Source organism: Antennarius striatus, chromosome 4 (assembly GCF_040054535.1).
Source record: "Antennarius striatus isolate MH-2024 chromosome 4, ASM4005453v1, whole genome shotgun sequence".
NCBI classification, from domain to species: Eukaryota; Metazoa; Chordata; class Actinopteri; order Lophiiformes; family Antennariidae; genus Antennarius; species Antennarius striatus.
In genome coordinates, this window is record NC_090779.1 from 23,411,037 (window position 1) to 23,434,578 (window position 23,542).

Sequence of the window (23,542 nt, forward strand, 5' to 3'; positions counted from 1 at the left end):
ACACCGGCCACAGTGACTCCCCACGGCTGATAGACTTGTTTGGCCCAGTCCAAAGACGTCAGCTGATACCTCCTTGGATCCTGCAGAGGGCATCGTGGCTCCACGTCAGCCAGAGCTCTGCTCTCGTAGAACCTACACAGGAAGCAGTCGATGTCCGTCCGCGCCAGACGACCTGTGGCGCTGTCCGACCTTCGCCTCCTCCCCCTGGGCCTCCTGCAGCGACTGAAGTCCCCCTGCTGGAAGTCCGTCAGGTTGTCGTGGTGAACGCCCCAGTAATGGCCCCGACCGTCCTCGCAGCGACTCACCTTCACAAAGCATTCGTTCACAGACAAGTTGTGCCGGACGCTGTTCCTCCAGCCTGGGCCACGGCTCCTGAGGTGGGGGAACTGCTCCTCCATCGCCCTGTAGATGGACACCAGGTTGAGTTTCTGGGATGGGGCCGATAGGATCACCTTGGCGATCAGGGCGATGTAGGAGAGCGAGGGATTGTCCGAGGGACTGTTAACGATGCCCTCACTGGTACCGGAAGGATCTGCGACCGTTGCAGCCATTTCTTCTGCCCTTTTCTTTCCTAGAAACATTAATGAAGGCAAATTTTTTTGTTGTCTTTCATGCATCGCTCTTTCTTCTGGCAGTTCTGCTCTTTCCCGTTGGACAAACCCAATCAGAATTCGAGGCTTTTATAATCCTCACATCCAACTGGAGTTGAGGGGGTGGGGGGGCATCGTTCTCCAGTTCAGAAACAACACTATTACTCACTGGTGAAATATGTTTTATGTTTGCTCAGTGAGATTAAGGCTCAGTCGGTTCGGTCACTGATATGTCGTTTTGTCACAGCTGTGAGATAAACGCAGGAAATATCCCAAATACAATGCATAACTCTAAACTACATACCTCTACAGATAAAACTTTATATAAGACGAGCAGATAAAAGTATAACCTCACTTTGTCACATACTTTCAGGCTTTCACAGTTACTTCATCATCGGGGAGTCAGTGATTGGTCAGCGGACCTCGTGACCCCAACACAAAAACCTCTCTTGTCGTACAAACAGCTTACTACAAGTCTCCCAAGAATAATTAGTTGACAGTTACAAATGAGGTCCACAAAACTTTTTCAATGAAAAAAAAAAATTTGTTCTAATCATTATAAATTTCCTGTTTGTAAAAATTTATATCACAAAAAGCACTGCCTCCCAGAGAAAGAGGAGGATTTCTCCTCCTGAGATTAGACTACTGTACATAGTTGAAGTCTCTCCTGGGCTATTTATAGTGTTGGCCTTAGCAACAATGTTCTCTGTAACTGGACTCCGTCTGTTAAGTCACAGCATGTTGAATGTCAGAAGCAGAAGCACTGCTGTTCACTTGCGTAAAGCCCAATGGAGCCTGCAGGACAGCCGGGACCGTCTGGGACCTGTAGCCTCTTAGGAGTGCCAGGCTTCACCAGCACCATGGACCTGGACCCGGAAGATGATGAGGGTGAGGCAATTATTGGTATCAGGCCCAAATCTTCCCCACTCCCAAGGAGGAAGAGCTCTACGTCCGATGAGGAATTGGAGCTAGAGATACCCCCCTCCGGCTCCAGGAGAGTGTCCTTTGCAGATGCCAAAGGTCTCAGTTTGGTGCAAGTGAAGGAATTTGGTTGTTGGGATGTACCCAAGCCTCCGGGATATGACTCTTCAAGTAGTGTGAGCAAGGATGGAGAGGAATACTTCCTATCTCCTATAACTTTCTCCCTTCCTTTGTCCAGTGAGGAGCAGTTCAGAAAAGTCCAGGAGCAGAAAGTCGAGTTGGAGGCAATCGAGTTAGTTCCAGGGACCACAATACTTAAAGGAGTGATCCGCGTCCTCAACATCTCCTTCCATAAGGCGGTTTACGTCCGAACCACTTTGGACGCCTGGTCCAGTCACTTCGACCTCCTGGCAGAGTACATACCCGGTTCTAGCGACAGTCTGACGGACTGTTTTCTGTTTAAACTCACCTTAGTGCCTCCGTTTGGGACTCACGGCATCAGGGTTGAGTTTTGCTTGCGATACGAGACTCCGGTTGGGACGTTCTGGGCCAACAATACCAACAGGAACTACGTGCTGTCCTGTCACCAGAACCAGGAAAAGAGGAAAGAGAACCCAACAAGAGAAAACATGAACAAGAAAAGTTGCCTGAAGACTGTCGGGTGAGGATATGAAGGGTTTCTCTGATGGTTTTAGACTCAGCCGAGAAGAAAAGTCACCTTTGGAAGAGCCGACTGGCCCATTTCTGCATTATTTAAAAATATTTAACCTGTTATAAGCACTTGACCAAAGTTGTAGCTGTTGATGAATTAATTCTTTATGTGGGGCAAAGGGTACATGAGCATATTTATTTTGTATGATTGTGTGAGGTCTTGGCGTTAAAATCATTTCACATTGCTGTGAGGAAAAAAATATGTAATTGCTGAAGAAAATACATGACAACTGGTTTGAAAAAAACATTTCAGGGATCACAATTTCTTTTATTCACAGTCAGAACGTCTCCACCTTGGAGAACAACTCAATAACGGACGTTCCATCTCAGGAACATCAATCCATAGGTGAATATTTATTTTGCTTTAATTGTGATATTAAAAAAAAAATATCTGCAGGACCGAAGGTTCATTGTAAATTTTTGATATTTCCTTTGTTTAGGTGTGTCAAAACACGAGGAGGAAGTTGACGAGAAAATAAATCTAATCTCCGACGGTCGGTCAGGAGCATCGTTGGAGGATACACAGAAATTACTGGTGAGTAAAAACAAGCTTTCGGTATTAAAACAGCTTAGTTTATGAACACATTTATGACTTTTTTTAGACTTACTTACCAAATAGTTACAGCTTATAACAAGAGCTGAAACAAACAGCCCAAATATTTATTCCTCTATTCATTGATGGAATGTCAGGTGAAGTTTCTTCATGTACCAATCATTTCTAAAGATTTACAGCAAAACTAGACAACATAATTCTCCTAAACAGATGAAGAAGATGAAGACTATCTGAAAAAAGATATTTAGAAATAACACAGGATGACTACAATAAAATTTAGAAGTTTTTGCAGCTTAAGGTTTCACTGTGTTCTCAATGCTAATAGCGTAGCCACTTCCTTAGTTCCTCTGAGTTATGCAGAGATTGTTTGTTCTGGCTGATTTCTGTTCCAGCTGGTGTGACTTCTTGCGAGGATGTACGTGAATACTTTTAGCATAAGGGCTACAGCGAGGATTTCACCATAAATATCACATCAGTTTGGAATCTGGGGGCCTCTGGAGAACTGGTTTACACAGCTGGAGCTGCATGAGACCATTTTAAGTTAATTTTTGGCTGTTTTTCAACATTTTAAAACCATTATCCGCCTTCGCTGAGATCCTTTTCTTACTGCGAAGCTCCAGAAATATTTTATGGTTTTAGAAGCTTCCTCCATATTTCCAATGGCATTGGAGTGAACAGATCTTGACTGAACTTTACTTTTCTGGGTGGACCCTTTCTTTAAGTTTGTCCAATAGTGTAACCTGTGTCAGCTTTTGTAACTGGTAAACTATTTTGGATGAGGCGGTTTGAGAGGCTGGAGGTGCAGAAAATTTGGCCTGATTCCTGCTGCTCTTTCTGGGAGAACGTCACATGACCAGCAGTGGCGTAACATAATGTACTCTGCCCTCAAAGGACAACAGGCTCATGCATCACACGTCCGCACTGTCTCATGTTTTGTGACTATTTAAATCATGCGTCCTCTAATGTGTGAGAAATTCAGCCAACGACGAGCATTTTACGGTGTGGGCCAGGCTGCAGCTCCTTTTACTTGACACTGATTGGTTTGTCTGATTTTGTAACTTCCTGGATTTTGTCCAAAAGTCCGAACCCTTTTCTTCTTTGCCAAGTTTAGGATTTTTATAACTCTAGTTTGGATCCGAATGAAAGCATGGATGTGAAAGCACGCCTGCAGAACTCTTGAAAGATTGAACTCAATCGATTCTGTCCCTTTTTGTTGATCGACAGGCCGAAAGCCGACGGAACTGCGGCCGAAGAAATCGCAGAAAAGCAGCGCATGTGGCTCGGAAGGACTTCTTTGCTCAGAGAGACAGAAGAACGAATGATGCAGAAAGAGATGGATCACCTCCAGAGGAAAGGCAGGCAGCTGAAGAACAAACCATGGAGGAAAGGCTCTCAAAAAATCAAACATCTTTTGACCAGAACTGCAACACAGAAGGTACTCTGTTTGGATCTCTTGAACCCACTGTGGACAATCTACATGACACCTCTCTAACACAGGACAGCACATCTACCAGTGAGAAAGAAGCCTCTGAGAGCATCCTATCCATCCATCCAAGAGGTGAAATTATCACAGATAAGCAAGACTATACTTTTCACCAAAGTGATGACATCAGTCCAGCAGGAAGCCAAAATATCACCGACTCCAAAGCTGAGGAAAACGTCCCGATGCAAAGCCAGGGCCAATCTGCACCAGCTGACATTTCAGCAATGTGTAACCCAAGCCTTGTTAGCAGCAGTTTCACATTTAGAACAGTAGTAGCTCCGCTGTATCATCAGGCGTTTGACATAGTGGGAACTGAAAGTCAGAGTGTGGATGATTGGGGACATCCAGTACAAGCTGCAGACCACGATTACCCCAACACCAACGGGTGTGAGACCAGCTGCACTTTGTCAACGTATGCTAGAGGTAATCTTCAGGAAAATCCAACTGAGACAAATCAAGAATGCTTGCAGTCCACTCCGAGGCATCAAGAAGAAACAGAAACCATCCTGGACCATGAAGAAACCCTTCAGGATCCAGTGATGCATTCAGACCAGAGAGGCTGGAGTCTATCTGAGGCTCCGAAGACTATTTTAGAAGGCACAGAGGCCACTAACAGGTTACATCTCCAAGAAGAAGCACAGGAGGACAGTCAAACCCTTGACCTGCGAAGCGAAACCACAGCAGGGGCATCAGAGACTCAGACCACCAGTCAAACACAAGTTAGTCCGATCATTCCTCAGGAAGCTCTCAAAGATGAACATGAAGCAGCCATAAAGGGTAACTATCACGTCCACGGTGATACGGTTGAAGATGCATCAAATGATGAAGAAATGATTGATTCTAGAAAAATACAGAATCAGGAAAGAGATGCTGCTCAGAAACAAAATGAGTTTTGGTTAGTGGACACTGCTGGGGAAGGAGACTGGGAAATGATGGTTGAAGAAGAGGAGAAAAACATGTTAAAAGATGAAGAGAAAAGCCAGATGATGAGTTCACAGGCAGATGACTTGGAAGTAACGGACAAAGACCAAAGAGAAGAGGAGGAAGAGGACAAAATAGCAACACCTTTAGAAGATATAGATACAGAAGAACCAGAAAAAGTGAAAAAAGAAGAGGAAATGTTGGGAAAAGAGAGCATAGATGAAGATGAGAATGCTTCAGAGGATAACTTGGGATCAATTGAGGAAATCAGATTTGAAAATTTTGGGGAAGAAGTTGATAAAGAATCAAAATATATAAAAACTACAGAACCACAAAAGACACGTAGAGAGGAAGAGGAAGAGGATGAATCAGATGATGAAACCCAAATGGATAAAAAAAGGGAACAAGAGCCAGAATTAGAAAAAGAAGAACTCTTTGCAGAGACGCACAAGGTCAGCACCACAAGGATAGATGTTCAAGAAGAAGAGGAAGAAGTGTTGATACGCTTCAACAATGACCAAGAAGGTGTGGCGGGTGTGTATCAGGTGAACCCGAGAGAGGAAGACATGGAGAAGCAGAGTCCTGATCACCAGGAGGACATTCTGGTAGATGAGAGATCAATAACTGTAGAAGAAGATTCAGGACGTGTTGAGGAGACTTTAGACATTCTGCAAGATGGACCCCTCCCATGTGAGATCCATCTTTACAATGAGGACAACCACGAGGATGCCGCAGCCAGGGATGAGGATGAATCCTCGCTTCTTTTTGTGGATGAACCTGAAAGCGACCAATGGAACCACGACGGCGCATCGTCCGAGTCCGACTCTGACGATGAAGTGGAGCTGTACATGCACTGCCTGAGGGTTGTTCACACCAGGACGCAGCCGAGCAGCGATAAAAGCATCGGCTTCTCCGTAGGAAGGAACAAACTGCTGACCGCGCCCATGCCGTCCATCAGCGAGTGTCTGGATGAGGAGCAACCTCTCAGCGGCCTTCAGGACAGTCGTGAGGATCCGGCCGACAGTCAAACCTCAGGTGCAGCTCTGTCAGCCTCGCCTGGACAGCCAAGCACCAAATCAAGCCTTTCATGGTGGATAGAAACTTTTTCCTGGAGTAATATCTCAAAAACATTGTTATTTATCACCATGTTTGTATTATTTGTGGGTGTGGCCTACCATTATGATTTTTTTGCCTGTTTCGGGCTCTACTTGATATCAGTAATTTGGCTCTGCTGCCAAGGTGAGAAGAATTCAGCTAAAAATGAAAACAAACTAGATTGAATTAAATTGTAAATTTAGATGTTTGAATTAAGATGCACACAAACTGTTTTTGTGACATACGTACAAGGTGATATTTCTCTTCACAAGACAGTTTCCAAACAAGACCTACGAAAGTAAAAACGGTCCAAATGGAAGAAAGAGTATTTATTGAACTCATACAGTGGTATGAAAAAATTTGGTCACCCCTGATAATTTTCCTAATTTCCCTTCATAAATCACTGGTTGTTCAGATCAGCAATGTCAGTTAAATATATTATATTGCAGACGAACACAGTGAAATGTGGTCATTTGTGAAGTAAAATTAAGTTAATCGGATTTAGAGAAAGTGTGCAATAATTATTTAAACCAAAGTAGGCAGGTGCATAAATTTGGACATCCTTGTTGTTTTATTGATGTTAAAACCTTTAACACTGATTATTGGAACATATAATTTGTCAGGTGAGCTCATTGATTGTTGACCTGCATACACAGGTGAAGCCAATCCTGAGGGAGGGTATTTAAGGTGAACAATTACAAGCTGCTGTCCTTTTGCCTCTCCTCTGAAGAGTGGCAGCATGGGAGCCTCAAAACAAATGTCAAAAGACCTGAAAGCAAAGATTGTTCAACATCATGGTTTAGGGGGAAGGATACAAAAAGCTATCAGAGATTTCAGCTGTCAGCTTCCCCTGTGAGGAACACAGAGAGGAAATGAAGACCACATGTGCAATTCTAGTTAAGGCCCAAAGTGGCAGGCCAAGAAAAATCTCAAATAAGCAGAGGTGAAGTCAAACTAGTTCAACAAGTCAGCAAAAAGAGAAGCTGTACAGGAGAGTGATGCAGGAGAAGCCTTTTTCTGCACACATGCCACAGAGTCTGCTAAAGCACATTTGGACCAGCCAACATCCTTTAGGAATGAGGTGCTGTGGACTAATGAAACTAAAATGGAGTTATTTGGTCATAACAACAGGCTGCAAGTGTGGCTGAAATAAACACCGCATTCCAAGACAAATACTTTGCTACCCAGAGCAGGCTGTCCATGCCGGTAACCAAACCAACAAAACTGACCGTTTGTAAAGACAAACGGTCAAAAATGTCTTCAACCAGAATCCAGACACTCAATGGAAGCTACAGGAAGCCTTTAGAGGCTGGTATTTCTACAAAAGGAGGATCTACTAGATATTGATGTAATTTTTGTGTTGGGTGCCCGACTTTATGCACCTGCCTACTTTTGTTTAAATAATTATCGCTCACTTTCTGTAAATCCTATAAACTTCATTTCGATTCTCAAATACCACTGTGCTCATCTGCTATGTGATATATTTAACCAACATTTCTGAAAAACCAGTGATTTATTTATATAGGAAACTCTTGAAAACTATCAGGGGTGCCCAGACTTCATACCACTGTATATGACACATATCATAACAAAGGCTGTATATTCCTAATGGGAGGATGTTGTCAAGAGGAACCAGTGTGTAAATACCAGCCTAGACTCAAACAGACTGTGGACCACTGCTCTCATGGTATTATCTGCAGAACGATGATGCAATCTGCAGATTGAATCAGAACTCATCGGTGTGTTGTGTCTGTGTACGGATGTTTGCGTAGGGGACATATCAGTAATCTGAAATCAATAAATTGTCCTGCAGACAAACACTGAAGTGTTTTAAATGTGTTTTTTTTATTTCTATAAGCACCTCAAATGTAGATTTCTCATGCACCCACTAAGTAGAAAGCAGATTTAATATAGAGAATAGATTATACCCTGTAAACCTTTTCAGGTCATTAATTGATATTTTGTGTTTTGTGGAAGGAAACATGGTTGAATCTCTTTTATGTCTGGAGCCAAACCCTGAAACTCCACAAGAATGCAGAAACTGGATTCTGACCCCACTTTTTAGATCTTTATTTGTTCTTCTGGGGTGTTGAAATGTTTTTTTTATCTCGGCTTGCATTCTGATCAGATCAGTTATCTCGTTATCGTCACTTATCAGGATTAAAATATGTTCGGCATTGAGGTGGAGGAACCTGAGCTTTGGTAGTGTTTAGATGCAGCGTTAGGAGAATGTAGAGGTGCAGCGTGAACGTCCGAACTCAAGCATGAGCAAACAGCCGCTTGAACAAACTGGAAGTCGGTCTTCTTAAAGGATTATTCCACGTATTCTTGCATCCTTTTCTTATCTTTCATTGGGGTTTTATTTCCTGATGAAGTTGATTCACACAAAGAATAAACTCGGGGATAAGTCGAGCCACCAGGCTGTAAATCTACTCTTGAACTCTTGGCTGCAGTGATTTGATATCTGAACATTTTCAGCCACTTAAAGAAACCTGTCAGATGTAGAATAATCTACCTGTACAAAATGATTTTTATTTCATGCTTTAAATATTTTCAGCTAGCCTTCAGTGACAGGATTTGGTGTCCATCGTTGTCTTTTTTAATGAACAGTAAATCTCTGATTGATCTATTCCAGAGCTTTCTGTCTTTTAGAGGTTCTAAATAAGTTTGTTTACTTATGCTGATGAGTAGATTGTGGTCTTTTTACTCATCTTCTTGCTAGAAGAGCTACTCAAAAAGATTTGAACAGACTTTGACTAAAAGTTTCAGCGAGATCCATCAGAGTTTCAGGGTAATCCAGATCATTGTTTTATGAATGTGGAATATTTTTATCCTGGATCCAAGTCCTTTTCTGGATGTTTAAATGCATCGAGCTGAGAGACAGGTCTCTGAGCCTGATGCATTAAAATGACAATAACACTTTAAACTGACCTGAGATCAGAATGGAGCTGAAATGGATTCAGTTCGGTGTCAAACTTATCTCCTGATCTAGATCCTGAAGAAATTAATGAAATCTGTTTTTTCTTGAATAGCAATCAGACTAATCATGACACCAATGATCCAGATTGTGAGAGCTGGTTTTCCTTGTCCAGCATTCATACGATGAGGGTCACCCCATCAGGGAACTGATAGGAACACAGGGCTGCCTTAGCAGATGTTTGCACTCTCTTGCTGTCGAGTTAGACATAAAGTTACCCTCTTCTTTGACCTGTTTTCAGTAATAATTAATACATGAGAACAATAATTAATTTTTATTAGCTGTGCAGGCGGAGCTTATTTTTTGCCACGTATCACCAGAGAATGTTGACTGACCTTTCCTCCTGTTTGACAACACGATCTGATAATGACTAGTGTTTAATGGCTATACACTGCAGATGCCCCTCCACTTTAGTAACACTAACCCTAATCTTAATCCTAACCCTAACCCGAGCCGCTAATTACACTACACATCTGTGACCAGTATTTTGGAAGCGTTTAATTATGTCAGTAGTAAAAAGAACCCAAAGAGTTAAAACCTTTTCCCAATGCTCAGGTTTAACAATAATAATAATAATAATAATAATAATAATAATGGATTAGTGACAGTGACACCAGTGGATGTATGCAATGTCTGACTCATCATTTATTGAACGAAGCCAAAAAAAGGCCCAAGATCTGGATCAGCTCTGCCTTGATCCTGGAACAGCTTCTATTCCGAATATTATCATAATACATAATAATAATGACCAGCATCCCACTTCCTGCGTGTGGTGCGTTTTATGCCAGTTGTTCATTTGCGGGTTCGGGTTGTTTGTGTGACCCAAATAAAGCAGCGTCCGTGTTATAGCGCAGAAAACCCGCAGCAGTCATGTCGTTATGGCATATTTAGCGATAAAACTCTTCTTCTTAGAGATATCATTCATTTTAGCCTTAATTAGCATTTCTTTATAAGATATACTCAGCTATTTTTTATTGACAAGCTACAACAACATGCAGCTAAGAAAAGGAAACAAAATATTTATACAAACGATAAAACTAAGATTAATAACTAATGTCAATTTATAATTGTTTTGTTTTTTTGTCAAAAGGCGGTTAAATGATGAATATATACATTTTAACATACTGTAACACGTTCAATCGTATTGAACAGGAGCATTTATTCCGTCAGTCAGGAGTTTGAAATTTTACAAGGCGCACTGAAACGCATCATAGCAAGCACGCGGCCGTCGAGTTTGATTCCAGGTTTATGATTGGACGACAGCCCGTGTCAGTTCTGGAACATGTGTGTCTGAGTCAACCAATCAGATTGCGTTTTCTTGGCCAGTGCGCCGGTTCGCCGGTCCTCTCGCTGCTGAGAAAAGGGGAAGCGAGAGGCGACAAGCGGCATCGGCGGAGCGGTGCTATGGAGCTCAGGGACAATGTCGAGACGGGGGAGACGGAGAGCCTGTCGGAGTGGTTCTACATGCCGATACCTGCGGAGGCACCGACCACCAAGGAGCAGGAGAAGCTGTCGGGGGTTGTCAAAAACGTCCACCGAAAATTGCGCAGGAAATACAGAGAGGGTAAGCGGAGGCAGCGGGCCCCTCCGGGTCTTCACAGCCCAGCAGCTAACGCTAGCCGGGAAACTAAATTTAGTTTTAATTTAATTTAAAAAGTAACCCGGTTAAAGACGAGTTCTGCTCGGTAACACAAGCGTCACTCTTCACAGCTACCGATGTTTGTTCGCTAGCTGCCATGGAGGCTGACTGACCTCATTCAGAAAACAAGGCCTTTAAAGGTCCTCAACAACAACAGGACATAGGACAGAAATTATATTCCCGGCTCTAATCTTAATTTGTAATCTCCCCAAAACAAGTATTCTGACTGCTCAAACCTTATTACGTCACAAATGAGAAGCACTAACAAGTGGATATCTGACTGTTCCCCTCTTTATTGTCAGTAAATGATAACTCTGTGGACTTATCGAGCAATAAGAGCAACTTTTACTGCTTTAATCCCTATTCACGTTCATAAATGAGATATTGTCGAAAGGAAACGACAAATATTCACATATTCACTTTGTTTGAGGACACAATGTAAGAATAATTTGTGTTGAATTAGACTGATAAGCCATAGAAGAGGTAGTACCAAAAAGAAATGTCTAACATGCCATATTACAATTAGTATTAGTCAGAATGTGAAATAAAACCTAAGAAATGGTCTGAGAGATCATTCAATGAGTGGTAATGTCAGTTTTTGCTTCACAATGAGGTGAAAAACCTTTTTAAATACAGCATTGCAGTCTCAGATATTGCCAAAAAAAAAAGTAATTTATAAATCCCCTGAGTCTTTACAGATGACAAATGTAAATTTGGTAAGAGAATATTAATATAGTGTCTTTGAGTGGATGGAAATTAAAAAAGTCTGGTATGTTGTCAGCTTTTACAGCGAGCACCACAGATCAATACTAAAATGCTATCCCAGGATACAGCTAATAGGTACCATAAAATTAGAAGGAAAGTATTTGAAGTAGTGTCTTGTTCTGTGATTTTCCTAAAAGAAGCAGATATTAATGAGTATTAACGTTGATATTGTTCAGCTTGCACAACATGGCATCGCCTTAGTGACACATTTGCAGGTAATAGTGGGTCAATCAGTCCCTCACATCCCTGAAAGTCACCTTTGACACCTCTGTTGAGGTAACCTGAGATCGTCAGACTTCTGCGTTTAATCACGTATAAATTAAATCAACCTCTAAACTGATTATTACTGTTTTACCAGAGGGTGAATTTTTTTCCCCCCTACTTTTGATGTTAAGGAAAAGTGGAAATAACCCTCTTATTTAGCAGTTGATACTTTATCTCTGTGGTTTCTGAGAGAAAATATGTTCACCTGAGCTCTTGCTCTGAATCACCTGAACTCATGTACTTGCATGTACTTGTTTGCAAATATAATTAGCAAGGCCTTAATGAAGCTGCCCTGATGCAAATCAAATCCCTCTTCATCATCTCGTGTTTGTTGTCTAGTGACAAACAACTAGAGTGGCGCTAGTTGTTGTGCAATTAGGGAAGTTGTTACGAAACAAGTCTGCTATTAAAAAGACAAGAAAAAACGGTCCTGTATCCATCCCTCTGTCTGGATCTGGACCAACTTTACCAAACTCTTTCCTGGCTTGCGCCCCAGGCTTGTACCAGGTTTTATGGAAATCTGTCTGCTGAAAAACAAACTAATCAGGGCAGTCAGGAGAAGAACTGAATATGAAATGGGAAGTTCAGACAAACCAAATAAAATGTCATGTCATCTCTGACGTGACATTCGAGTTTCCGTGGGCTACATCGTCCAAGATGAAATTGAAATTTGATTTAGCAGCACTGATGGAGGGATTTATTCCAGCTAGGAGGGAGAAAGTTTCCGTCTGGTTGTAGATTAAGGCAGCTAGCAGCAAACAGTGAAGTGGCCTGGATTTAGAAGTTGCTACGGTGCCTACCCACAGAGAGGCTTTGTGCTGCTGCTGATGATGCACTTTCTCTCTTGTTTTGCCAATTTGAGGAAATACACAGTCTTACCCTGACAAAAGACACTTAGCTTTAGCTCATAAGCAATAAAGCAACAGTCAACAGTTTGTATGAAGCTTCAAATCTTAAAATTTTGGCTCTTCTATTCCTTATGGAGCTTGAATATCTGGCTGGTTGTCACATTTCACTGCCTCTGAAGCAAAAATATGTGTTTAACCATGTCATTGCACTAGAGTGTCACAGTAAACAGCAGATCAAGAAGACGGAAGAATGCGTCGGGCCACTTTAACCGCTTCAAGATAATCAAGAACAGCATAGAGGATTATCTGGATTGTTGGGATTCACTCATGTGGTCTCTACTGTCTGTCGTAGGAGCCGATAAAAAGGGTCTTGTGTTGTTTGTCAGCTGTCTTCCCACTTTTACAAACCATTATAAAAACAGTTTATGGAATATTATTGTGTTTTAAAACTAACTCTTCTTTCATGTCGGCGTTAAATCCGAAATTATCCAGAGTAAACAAGACTATCTGGTTGTTTAGTAACTAGAACGGCACCTCATGATTGGTTAATAAGTAAAGCATGATCTGGTAGGCTTGGCATGAATCACAGTGGTCATGCTTCCAGAGCGCTGCTGTTTACCACCATTCCTCTTGTTGTCCTTTCATTTCTGCAAATCTGGCTTTTTCTTTGTCATCATGGGATTTTTTTACTTTTTTTTCTTTGCTCATTAGCGTGTTTGTCCACTAGACAGGATGTGAACTTCTGAGCATCTGGGAAGATGTTGTGAGGGGATCTTTCTGTGACACGGCTCCTTGAGGATGAGTTGGAGTCAAACTGTTCCACTTCTTTTGTAACTGAGCGTTGCCGCAGATTTTAAAGCGTGTTTTTCCACAGAGGCGCTGTCATGTTTTTATTGCCAAAGGGGATGACCAAAGTTGACAAGTAGGTTGTGAGTCAGTGGCTGTAGCCAGCTGTGAAAGTCTCCATTGAGTCCTTTTACGTCGTGATGTGCAGTTATTTTATTTAATCTTTTTTTTTTTTTTGTAGCTCTGTCCTCACTTCTTCGACATTTTGTTTTCCACAGTGGGCGACTTTGACAAGATCTGGCGTGAGCACTGTGAGGATGAGCAGACGCTGAGTGAATACGCCCTGGCCATGAAGAATCTCGCTGACAACCACTGGACAAAGAAATGTGAAGGGGAGGGCCGCATCGAATGGTGTCGCAGGTACCATCCACCTCTTCCACCGTCTGTCAGCAGCGGGTTCTGACTTTGTCTGAAAAACTTTTCAAATGTGCTTTTGTTGCACATTTCCCCGTCCGTTTCACAGTAACGTGTTGATTCCACCTCCACAGTGTCTGTCAAGAGTACTTCCTGGATGGCGGCATGAAAAGAATGTTGGAAAAGGATGAGAAAAGTGCCACACATGCCATGGGCCTGAACTCAGCATCTGCTAGCGCCCAGCCTGGCGGCCCCATCCCCAGGTGGGTCTGTGGGAACGTCACGTCACAAACATCTAGAATCATCTGATGAATCAGTAAATCAACAGTTGGGTCACCTTACTAAATAACTCCAGTCTCATGGGGGTGGTAAATGTTAGCAAAACATTTTAAAATTCATGTTATGTCCTTGAATTTTGTCATTTCTGATAATTATTGGCTATTTCACATTCTCCAGAATGTGTAGATAAAATTCTTTCTAGTTTGCTCTTGGTAATCGCTGCCTGATGAGATCAGGGGTTCTGTTGCAGCAGCTGTGGGTTCAATATTTCCAGTTTGTCTATAGAAGAGAAACAAATATGAGCTTCATTCAGTCAGACTCAACCTGAAAGCGTTCATGATAATTTAAACGAAGCCCACGGCAAGAGAAGAGAAACTGCACTCAAGAATTTGTTTTAAATTTAGGAGTTACAATTTTTTTACACTCTGCTGTTGTTCTTGCATAAGAGACGCCGCATCAGTCAAAGAATGCTGGAAAATATTTAACCGGCGACTGGTTGGAAGTTTATAATGGAAGAAATATCAGTTGTCTTATCGTTTGAATTTAATGATGTGGTTGCTATGACGCAGAGAAGCACAGCCGGATGCTGGAGTCACATGGAGGGTTGACATTTAGATGTTTCCTCGTCTTGTTTTGCTCTAGTTTGGTCTCTCAGCCGGGGAAGATGCGCCTTCTTGACGTGGGAAGCTGCTTCAACCCCTTCTTGAAGTTTGATGAATTCCTGACAGTCGGTATCGACATAGTGCCTGCGGTTGAGGTACGAGCAATCGCTGGTTTTTCTTGCCTTTTTTTACTCTTGACTTGTTTTGAAAATGTCCTTAACATTAAATGAAATGCATAACTCTTTCCTATCTGGTGGTTCAACTCTGGCTTTGAAGTGTGACGGCCAGAAATTCTTGTCGGAGTGTTTGTTGTGGTGAAAATTCAGCCTCAAGCATTTTGCTTTCTGTAGTTGCAAACAGAGCAACTTCTTCAGGGTGAAAGCGGTGAATGATGCTCATTTCCTCCCCTCCAGAGCGTGTATAAGTGTGACTTCCTGAACCTCCAGCTCCAGCAGCCCCTCCAGCTGGCGGGCGACGCGGTGGACGCCTTCCTCCGCCAGCTGCACAACCCCATCGACAGCCTGCCCGCCCAGCTGTTCCATGTGGTGGTTTTCTCCCTGCTGCTGTCCTACTTCCCCTCGCCGTACCAGCGCTGGATCTGCTGCAAGAAGGCCCACGAGCTGCTGGAGCTGCACGGCCTGCTGCTCATCATCACGCCCGACTCCTCCCATCAAAACCGCCACGCCCTCATGATGCGCAGCTGGCGCGTGGCGGTGGAGTCGTTGGGCTTCAAGCGCTACAAATACATCAAGTATTCCCACATGCATCTCATCGCCTTCCGTAAGGTGTCTCTGGCCACCACCAGCGATCTGGTGTCACGCAACTACCCCGAGATGCTCTACATCCCGCAGGACTTCCACTCCAACGAGGATGAAGAGTGTGGCGACGAGCGCGTCCAGGTGCGCTCCGAGTTCGAGGACGACCAGCTGGCGTGGGGCTTCACGGAGCTGCCCGACACGCCGTACGATTCCGACTCCGGGGAGAGCCAGGGGAGCTCTGTGCCCAGCTTCCACGAGCTGGAAGACCCCATTCTGCTCCAGAGCTAAGAGAAACCAGCTGCCCCTCCCTTCTTCCTCTTCTCCACGTAACTACCCCCCCCTCCTCCTCCCCTTCAACTGCTGCGCTGCCAAATTTAACCTGCTGCATTCTTCTCCCACTTCTCCTTCCTCTCCTCCAATCAATGCAGTTTGCACAGTGTGAAAGAGAGAAGTTTACAGATTATTTTCTCAAACCCACACTCCTTTGAGTGCACACACAGACACACACACACACACACAGACACACACACACACACACCTATGCACATACCACACACTAAGATGGATATATTTTGATAAATATCTAGGTTTTTTAAGAGTTGGAAAGCAGATGCCCAGAAGATATCTCCTTGATTTCCTTCCCATCTTCCAATCAGCTCTAGATAACAAAAAAAAATTACAAAAAACAAACAAAAAGCAAAAAAACCTGTCTTCATTCTGTACTCAGTCTCCATTCTAATAAGTTGGTGTGGCAGCAGACTGCTTGGTGAGAGACAGACGGCGATACGAGCAGTGAGACAGGAGTTGGTTTGCACTGGAGAGACTGAGATGGAATGACTGGACCGGTACGCTCGCTTCTGTTACAGTCACGCCTGCGGGGGTTTCTGAAAGTTCTTGATGTGCATTTAGTTTTCCAAGACAAAAAAAAAAAAAGTACCATTATTTGAAATATATACTCTCAGCAGTCAAAACATTGGTGTTGTCCAGTGTTAAGTGTGGCAGTGCCATTTTAATTTGGCATCTCCTGAATGATTTGTGTATCTTTTACAAGGAAACTGGTATTTGTAGCATTTTAAAACATTTTCAGAACCGTTTGGTAGTACGACTAGGTTTACTAATGTGAAACTGTAACTGTGTTGTGTAACAAGGTACGAGTGTTCCAAAGTAGGTGTTACACTTTCTTTCCTCCGCTCAGATATTAGTAGTGAATTTATCTCATGTTAGATTTCCATGCGTCTTTGTTCTGAAGCAGCGAACAGAGTCGGCGATCGATAACCTTTGACCTAACCGTGATGTGAACATAGTTAGCCCTCTGCCTCCTTGAAGATCTGAGCTCCTCATATCGGAACAGAAGAGATTTGCACTAACTCCGTTTTTCATATCCGACATCTGAAGAGGTGGTAAACTGTAGATTTTAATAATTGCATGCACGACCAGATCTGAAGCTGTATTTTACAAGGGGGGAGGTTTATCTAGTCACTACCAGGTGAAATGTCCCTACCTGTCCCTGAATGGACTGAATGTGTGGTTGGTTGTTCGTGAATGAATGAATGAAGGAATGAGTTGATGTAGTTTTTTTTTTTTTTTTGTCTGTGGCACTTTATCATTGATCCCAAAGGGTGTCACGAAATGTACGTTTGTCCTGTAATAATGTTTGAGACTAGTACGATGGGCCCGGAGATGGCACCGGTGAGTTGAAGGTGCCTTCTTCACATTTACTGCACATGACAAGCAGCCCCTGGAGAAACGGAAGTCTTTTTGTTATTAAAAAAAGATTCTCTAATAAAATGCTACCTAGAAATGTCCAATAGTCAGATTAACGGATAACAAACATTTCCGTTTTCAGTCTGTCGTCATTTCCCAGTTAATGCACATCTCTGCAGACACCAGGCAGACCTTGACTCTGAAGAAGCGTGTTTTGTGATTTAATTGGTGCATTTGTCTTCCAGTGGTTCTTTTTGGTCAATTTGCACGAGATGGTTCATCTTCATTATCCACATTTTCAACAAAGCAGAACAATGTGTGCTTCTACTACAGTTGTATTTCTCTTTTTATAAATGAATGTAAAATTACAATGTCTCTTGGTTTTACTTTATTTCACCTTTATTACTTTTAGGTAAATGTGTTGTGTGAATTTCAAACTAATTCAAACTTTACCAAACATTATTTACACAACCTAATTATTAATCAGTTGTGGAGAAAGTAGTTTTTCAGTATCTTCTAATGTGACATGAATTCTGTGAAGGATTAAGATTTCACCAGCATCTTTATTTTTTAAAAGGTTACACAAAATGAGTCTGAAATGAATTGTTTCCATAACAAACGCAAAAAAAGCACAATGAATTTTGATTTGACAATTTTTTTCTTTTAAAAACTAATTTTCAAAACAAAGCAGATGGACGAATCGCGAAAATTATCCTACGGGGTGATTAAATTTGTCCCTGCGTGCGAGCCGTAGTCGAGTCCTCCATCATGGCGGAAGTCAACTCACCAAAGTTTTGACGTAACAAACTTTTCGAAATGATTTGTGCGTCTCTGTCCGGACAAGTGATTCCAGGCTGGTCAGAATTAGACTTTTTCACACTAACAGACATTAAATTAAAAACAATTCGAACACCGGAAGCTAAAATGTAAACGTTTATCGTGCTAACCGGTGCTAGCTTGCAGGAACTACGCTTGTCTGTTTCAACAAGTTAGCTAGCTGGCAAAAGTTAGCCGAAGTTTTGTTTTCAATTCGATTCAAAAAAACTTTATTAGTTTTTGACGACACGTGTCTCATGTCAACGAACGGGTTCTAACTAACACAAGGGGCCGCGTTCCGGCGGTGGATATTAAACGCCAAATGGAGAAACTGTGTCGCTTTTTGCGGTACTCCGCCTGCCACTGCCTGCATGCGGCCATGACCAGGCTGGATGAGGTCAACGGGGATGTCAGCATGTGGTCGTCCGTCCGGCTGCTGGGCTACCTGTCCGGACTCAACCTGCTGGTCGCCCTGTGCCTGGGGCTCTACGCCCGCTGGGAGAGGACCGCAGAGACCATCCTCCTGGTCATCTTCATCCTGGCTCTGCTCGTCTTCGGCATCGCCAGCATCGTCCACTACTATTTCAGCATGGAGAGGATCAGCCTGATCCTCCTCCACCCGTGGTTTGGCTTCCTGCAGGGGCTGCTGTGCTTCCTCAACAGCCCCCTGCTGGAGGGCGACCTGAAGGACCGTGTGGCCAACTACCTGCTGGTGACCAGCCTGGTTCTCAGGTCGCTCTGGGCGCTGCTGGACCGCCTGTTGGGATGCACCAGGTACCGGCCAGCCTTCCTCACGTCGGCGGAGCGGCTGGAGCTGGTGGGGTTCGCCGTGGCCAGCACGATGCTGCTCCCCCACGGCTCCACCATCAGCGTGATGGTGCTGCTGCTGGCCCTGGGCGCGGTGATGATCGCCCTCCGGATGAAGGTTCTTCTGGCTCTGCCCAACTTGCTCTGCTTCACCGTCATCGCCGCCAACCTGATCTTCTCCGTTCCCCAGAACTTCAGGGTCAACCCGTTCGCCCTGGCCTGTTTCTTCGGCCAGCTGATCTGCGACCCCCTGCTGGACGTCTTCTTCAGCGGTCTGTCCGTGACCGAGCGCTGGGAGCCTTTCCTGATGTGCGGTGGGCTGTTGCGCCGCCTGTCCCTCCTGCCCCTGCTCCTGGTGGAGGTGGGCTTCATTCCTCTGGCTGTTGTGGAAATGACGCACCTGAAGCCGTTGTACCTGACCATCCCCGGCTTCGTGTTGTGTGCGCTCTTCTGGGCCATCTGCCACATGGTGTTCTTCATCACGGTGTGGGGCTTCCACACCAAGCTGAGCGACTGCCAGAGGGTGTGTGTGTCCCAGGGCTCCGGTGGTAACGGCCTGGACAAGATCATGGCCTCCAAGGGCGTGAGACACTTCTGTCTGATCTCTGAACGGCTGCTCTTCTTCACGCTGGTGTCCACTGTGGCTGTGGCTGCGTTCTGTTGGCAGGTGGGAGCAACACCTGTGAAGGGGGGGGCGATGTGTGGATCTGGTAGAGCACCAAAATCATAGTGGGTAGTTCAAAACACACTTTAGAGTTAAGAGTAAGTTTAAAACAGGCATAAAAAAGGACGATCAGGCAGTCTTGAGAAATGGGAATGCTGTTTTTCCTGTTTCATGGAGCAGCAGAAAGTGTCACGACGAGGTGGGAGGAATATTTTTGACCCAGTATCTCTGTGCTGCTGGTGGAGAGGCTGAAACCATCAATGATTCGCAAAACAAAAGCACTTTTTCGATTCTCAGTTCATCAAAATAATAAAGGGGTGGAAGAGGTGAAAAACGGCCCGTTTAAATATTAGATATTATAAATCCGATATGGTTTCAGTGAATCTGAAGTGGAGGCACTTCTGTCAGGTGACAACCTGTTCAGGCCAGTTGTGTGTAGATCCATTCACACACAGACTTAATTTAGTTAAAGTTACTTCCTACTGGAACCAGCCCTTATTTCCTTCAGGTGGTTTTTATTTAATTGCTGTTAAAAGTACATCAAAAAGCCAATAATCGATTGATTGATTGATCTGTGGTGGGCGTCCTCAGGTCTCCAGCAGCATCTTCGTCAGCGTCTTCCTGCTTGTCCTCCCTCTGGAGTCTCTGTTCCACGGCCTCTTCCACGAACTGGGGAGCAGCCTTGGGGGGACGTGTGTGGGCTACGCCGTGGTCATCCCCACCAACTACTGCAGGTAGAGCACAAACACACGTCTGCACCTTGTGATCCCCCCCCCCCCACATGCACCTGATCCCCCCCCCCTGTCTGCTGCAGCCCTGACGGCCAGCCGCTGCTGCTGCCTCCGGATCAGGTGCAGGAGCTGAACCGGCGCTCCACCGGCATGCTGACCAGCATGCAGCGCTTCTTCGCGCACCACCTGATCGAGACCTTCGGCTGCGACTACTCCACCAGTGGCGTGACACTGGAGGCCCTGGGGGCAAAGGTCAGGGCCTTCCTGGAGCTCCGCACGGCGGACGGGCCTCGCCACGACACCTACGTGATCTTCTACAGCGGACACAGCCACCGCTCTGGGGAGTGGGCGCTGGCAGGTGATTCCCGATCAGGAGTAGTAGTTTGTGCTTCTGCCTGTCGAATTCAGTCAATTAATTTGATCCGCTGGGTTGTGTGACCCCCCCCCCCCCAGGTGGAGACACCCTCCATCTGGACCAGATCCTGGACTGGTGGAGGGAGAAGAACGGCGCCTCGTGCTCGCGGCTCATCTTCGTGCTCGACTGCGACAACTCGTCGCCGTGGGTGAAGCGCATCAGGAAGGTGGAGGGGTTGTACGTGGCGGTGCAGGGGGCGACGCTCGCTCGAGCGAAGGACGTGGTGTTGGAGGACCCCCCCCAGCTGGGGGACTTCACCTCTCAGTGGGTGGAGTTCAACTGCAACCCGAACAGCAGCGTCCGCTGGTGCGAGAGGGGCCGGGCGGTTTCCGCCGTCTATGGCGTCTCCAAACACTGGAGCGACTACACGCTGCACCTCCCCACAGGAAGTGATGTCACCAACCACTGGAGGACATACTTCCCCCGGATGACCTACCCGGTGGTGCAGCTGGCGTTGTGGTGCGGGGGCCTGAACCTGCTGTGGCTTTGCAGCGCCTGCTTGCAATGTGTGAAGAGGGTGAAGCTCAACTGGTTTCCACCGGCGGTTCTGGACACCGGCCAGGGCTTCAAACTGGTGCGATCGTAGGAACAGGAAGTAGGGCGATCGTAGGAACAGGAAGTAGGGCTGTTTTTAATTTGGAGAACGACACCAGCAGAAGATTTAAAAACAAAAACCTGAAAATCGGCAGCTGTTGGATCAAAACCGACCAGTACGCTGTGAGTTACTGTAAACTAACCTACCGTTTAGTTCCCTGTGCATTTTGAAATTCTTTTTTTTTTTTTGTTAACACCAAATTTTCTATTCTTACCGAATTCTTCTGTTAACGTGTTTAAAGTTTGGGTTTGAGGATCCGAACGTCCCGCCGCACAGATGCGTCGGTGTGTGGGATGAACGGTTTTTGCACTTTCTTGCTCGATATTTACCGTTAAATCTAATCCAACAGTCGTTTGGTGCCTCTTTTTAAAACCTGTAATAAACACCAAAAAGCTCGGCGCTCCTATGATGACCCGTCGAACCTTAAAGGAGCAGCTCGCTCAAAATAAAGACGCTGGAGGTTTCAGTCGACAAAATGTTTCTGGAGCTTCACAGAAACACCAAAGTGGCTGTGGTACATTTTTAGGCTCCAGCTCAGACCTAAATATATATATATAAAATTATATAATGTTGAGCTGGCTGTGGTCTGGCATCTTTCCCTCCCTTTTGTAGTCGTGTGTATTTTATACTCCATTTGTTGAACCTTTGTGTCGTCACAGATTTGTGTGAAGCTTTATGTTTTTTTAAATACTCTCCAGCTGCTCTGAGGACTTTGGTATTTTTTGTATTGATGAATGCACTATAAGCACAGAGTATTTATGCAATAACACCTCAGGATGGGATCAGGGTTCTTCCTGGTTTATTGCTGAACTATGCAGGTTGGATCGGTTTCAGATTTACGGTATGAAAGATGCTTGAAACTATGCAATAAAGCAGAAGTGACGCTTCACTGCTGACTCTTTTATTTCATTGTCCAGATATTGGAAATTATAAAACTGTTCCAAGCTTTAGTCAAAGATGTCATAATTTGAGCGGGATTGAGATTAAAATGCTTTATTATGTTATTTTATCTTGAAAAGTTTAGAAGTCACCCCTGAACAAAGAATTCAAATCCTCCCAAAAGTCTATTCTTTATTCTACATTAGATCACACATTAATATCACTATTTGTTTCCATGTCATGTCTCAGATTATTTGTAGTAATAATAATGTTCAGTGATAATCTGGTCAGACCCGTCGGTCTCAGCAGCAGAAGTTTCATCTTCATCATCCATCAGATCCAGTTTGGAGTCAATCGCGTTGCATTCGCTTCATTCTGCTGCTACCACGTGACCAGAAGAGAAGACACGCTATTGGTCGTAGCTTTAAAACTTTGACCCGTTTAAGGAACGTGATTCACTAAAAATCAAACAGACGTTTCAAGTTTTCATCTGATTTTATTGAAAATATTATAAAATTATGTGGTGCAGCAGCATATATTCAGTTTGTTTCGTCTTTATTCACATTTACAGAGCAAGTTGTCAAGGAGACGAGAGCAGGGACAGGAGTCTCCAGCGCTCCCTTGTGGCTCCGGGTGGTACTACACTGACATGCGTTCCCAATTCTGAATTCCTGGTTTTATGACGTCAGAGCTGAAGCTCATGACTTGGGTCGGTTAACACCCGATTTATCCACTGATTTCAAGCAAAACAATCTCAACCAATCCAAGGCAGGGACTCAGGTCTGCAGTGAATCTGCAGCCAAAGTCTGACAAGCACGTGGTGAACTTCCATCATGTTTACAAGCGTCTGCATTGACGACACAGGACACAGAAACAAGCTTTAATGTAGACATTTTCTAAACTTGCAAAAAAACACAAAAAAAATCCTTTTTCAAAGACAAAACAAAGAGCAATCTAAACAGCACGAACATGACAGAAAACCGTTTAGAATAAACTCATAAGATAACTACACCTCAACGACGGCAGCCCGATCAACAGGTGGAAAATTCTGTCTCTGCTTGGTATCAGGAATCCACTGAGATGTAACAGGAAACAAAAAAATCGCCAAACTAATTCTGTTAACGGTTGAAAATCCAAATCTAACTCAACTGGAGTGTCTCCCTACACACAACTTGTTTCTTGGTATCGCCGCAGAGTCACAACATTCAAACTATTATTCCTACAGTCAAGAAATTTGTAGGCGTCTGTTTTGGTCTAGAATAAAACAAAAACAAAACTGGCATTTTGAGCTTATTTTATGTTGAAAATACAAAAGATTTGGTTAA

General features: G+C 44.1%; 3 protein-coding genes across 4 annotated transcripts; all 3 read left to right on the plus strand.

Moving 5' to 3' along the window:
* Positions 1 to 1,286: 1,286 nt before the first annotated feature.
* Positions 1,287 to 8,081, plus strand: LOC137593849 (protein phosphatase 1 regulatory subunit 3A-like). The gene is made up of 4 exons (XM_068312904.1): positions 1,287 to 2,172; positions 2,501 to 2,568; positions 2,663 to 2,757; positions 4,000 to 8,081. The coding sequence occupies exons 1-4, from the start codon at positions 1,379 to 1,381 to the stop codon at positions 6,457 to 6,459; spliced, it is 3,417 nt and encodes a 1,138-aa protein (XP_068169005.1). The 5' UTR covers positions 1,287 to 1,378; the 3' UTR covers positions 6,460 to 8,081.
* A 2,508-nt stretch (positions 8,082 to 10,589) lies between these two features.
* Positions 10,590 to 17,675, plus strand: bmt2 (base methyltransferase of 25S rRNA 2 homolog). Of its 2 annotated transcripts, none has more exons than XM_068312842.1 (5): positions 10,590 to 10,815; positions 13,832 to 13,973; positions 14,102 to 14,230; positions 14,889 to 15,003; positions 15,262 to 17,675. In XM_068312842.1, the coding sequence occupies exons 1-5, from the start codon at positions 10,656 to 10,658 to the stop codon at positions 15,892 to 15,894; spliced, it is 1,179 nt and encodes a 392-aa protein (XP_068168943.1). In that variant the 5' UTR covers positions 10,590 to 10,655; the 3' UTR covers positions 15,895 to 17,675. The 2 variants fall into 2 exon arrangements, with proteins under 2 accessions (XP_068168943.1, XP_068168944.1); XM_068312843.1 differs by lacking the exon at positions 10,590 to 10,815 and adding an exon at positions 13,457 to 13,689.
* A 333-nt stretch (positions 17,676 to 18,008) lies between these two features.
* On the plus strand, positions 18,009 to 22,220 carry tmem168b (transmembrane protein 168b). Its single transcript, XM_068313036.1, has 4 exons — positions 18,009 to 19,600; positions 20,189 to 20,331; positions 20,412 to 20,686; positions 20,782 to 22,220. The coding sequence occupies exons 1-4, from the start codon at positions 18,449 to 18,451 to the stop codon at positions 21,327 to 21,329; spliced, it is 2,118 nt and encodes a 705-aa protein (XP_068169137.1). The 5' UTR covers positions 18,009 to 18,448; the 3' UTR covers positions 21,330 to 22,220.
* Positions 22,221 to 23,542: the final 1,322 nt, after the last annotated feature.

What these genes read in the sequence shown, in the direction of transcription:
- LOC137593849 (XM_068312904.1), top strand. Translation starts at nt 1,379, where the DNA reads ATGGAGCCTGCAGGACAGCCGGGACCGTCTGGGACCTGTAGCCTCTTA. An exon ending in TCAGGAACATCAATCCATAG is followed by an intron (nt 2,569 to 2,662) that starts GTGAATATTTAT and finishes TCCTTTGTTTAG; the next exon opens with GTGTGTCAAAACACGAGGAG. An exon ending in AGGATACACAGAAATTACTG is followed by an intron (nt 2,758 to 3,999) that starts GTGAGTAAAAAC and finishes GTTGATCGACAG; the next exon opens with GCCGAAAGCCGACGGAACTG.
- tmem168b (XM_068313036.1), top strand. Translation starts at nt 18,449, where the DNA reads ATGGAGAAACTGTGTCGCTTTTTGCGGTACTCCGCCTGCCACTGCCTG. An exon ending in TGGCTGCGTTCTGTTGGCAG is followed by an intron (nt 19,601 to 20,188) that starts GTGGGAGCAACA and finishes GGGCGTCCTCAG; the next exon opens with GTCTCCAGCAGCATCTTCGT. An exon ending in ATCCCCACCAACTACTGCAG is followed by an intron (nt 20,332 to 20,411) that starts GTAGAGCACAAA and finishes TGTCTGCTGCAG; the next exon opens with CCCTGACGGCCAGCCGCTGC.
- bmt2 (XM_068312842.1), top strand. Translation starts at nt 10,656, where the DNA reads ATGGAGCTCAGGGACAATGTCGAGACGGGGGAGACGGAGAGCCTGTCG. An exon ending in GCGCAGGAAATACAGAGAGG is followed by an intron (nt 10,816 to 13,831) that starts GTAAGCGGAGGC and finishes TGTTTTCCACAG; the next exon opens with TGGGCGACTTTGACAAGATC. An exon ending in CGCATCGAATGGTGTCGCAG is followed by an intron (nt 13,974 to 14,101) that starts GTACCATCCACC and finishes CCACCTCCACAG; the next exon opens with TGTCTGTCAAGAGTACTTCC.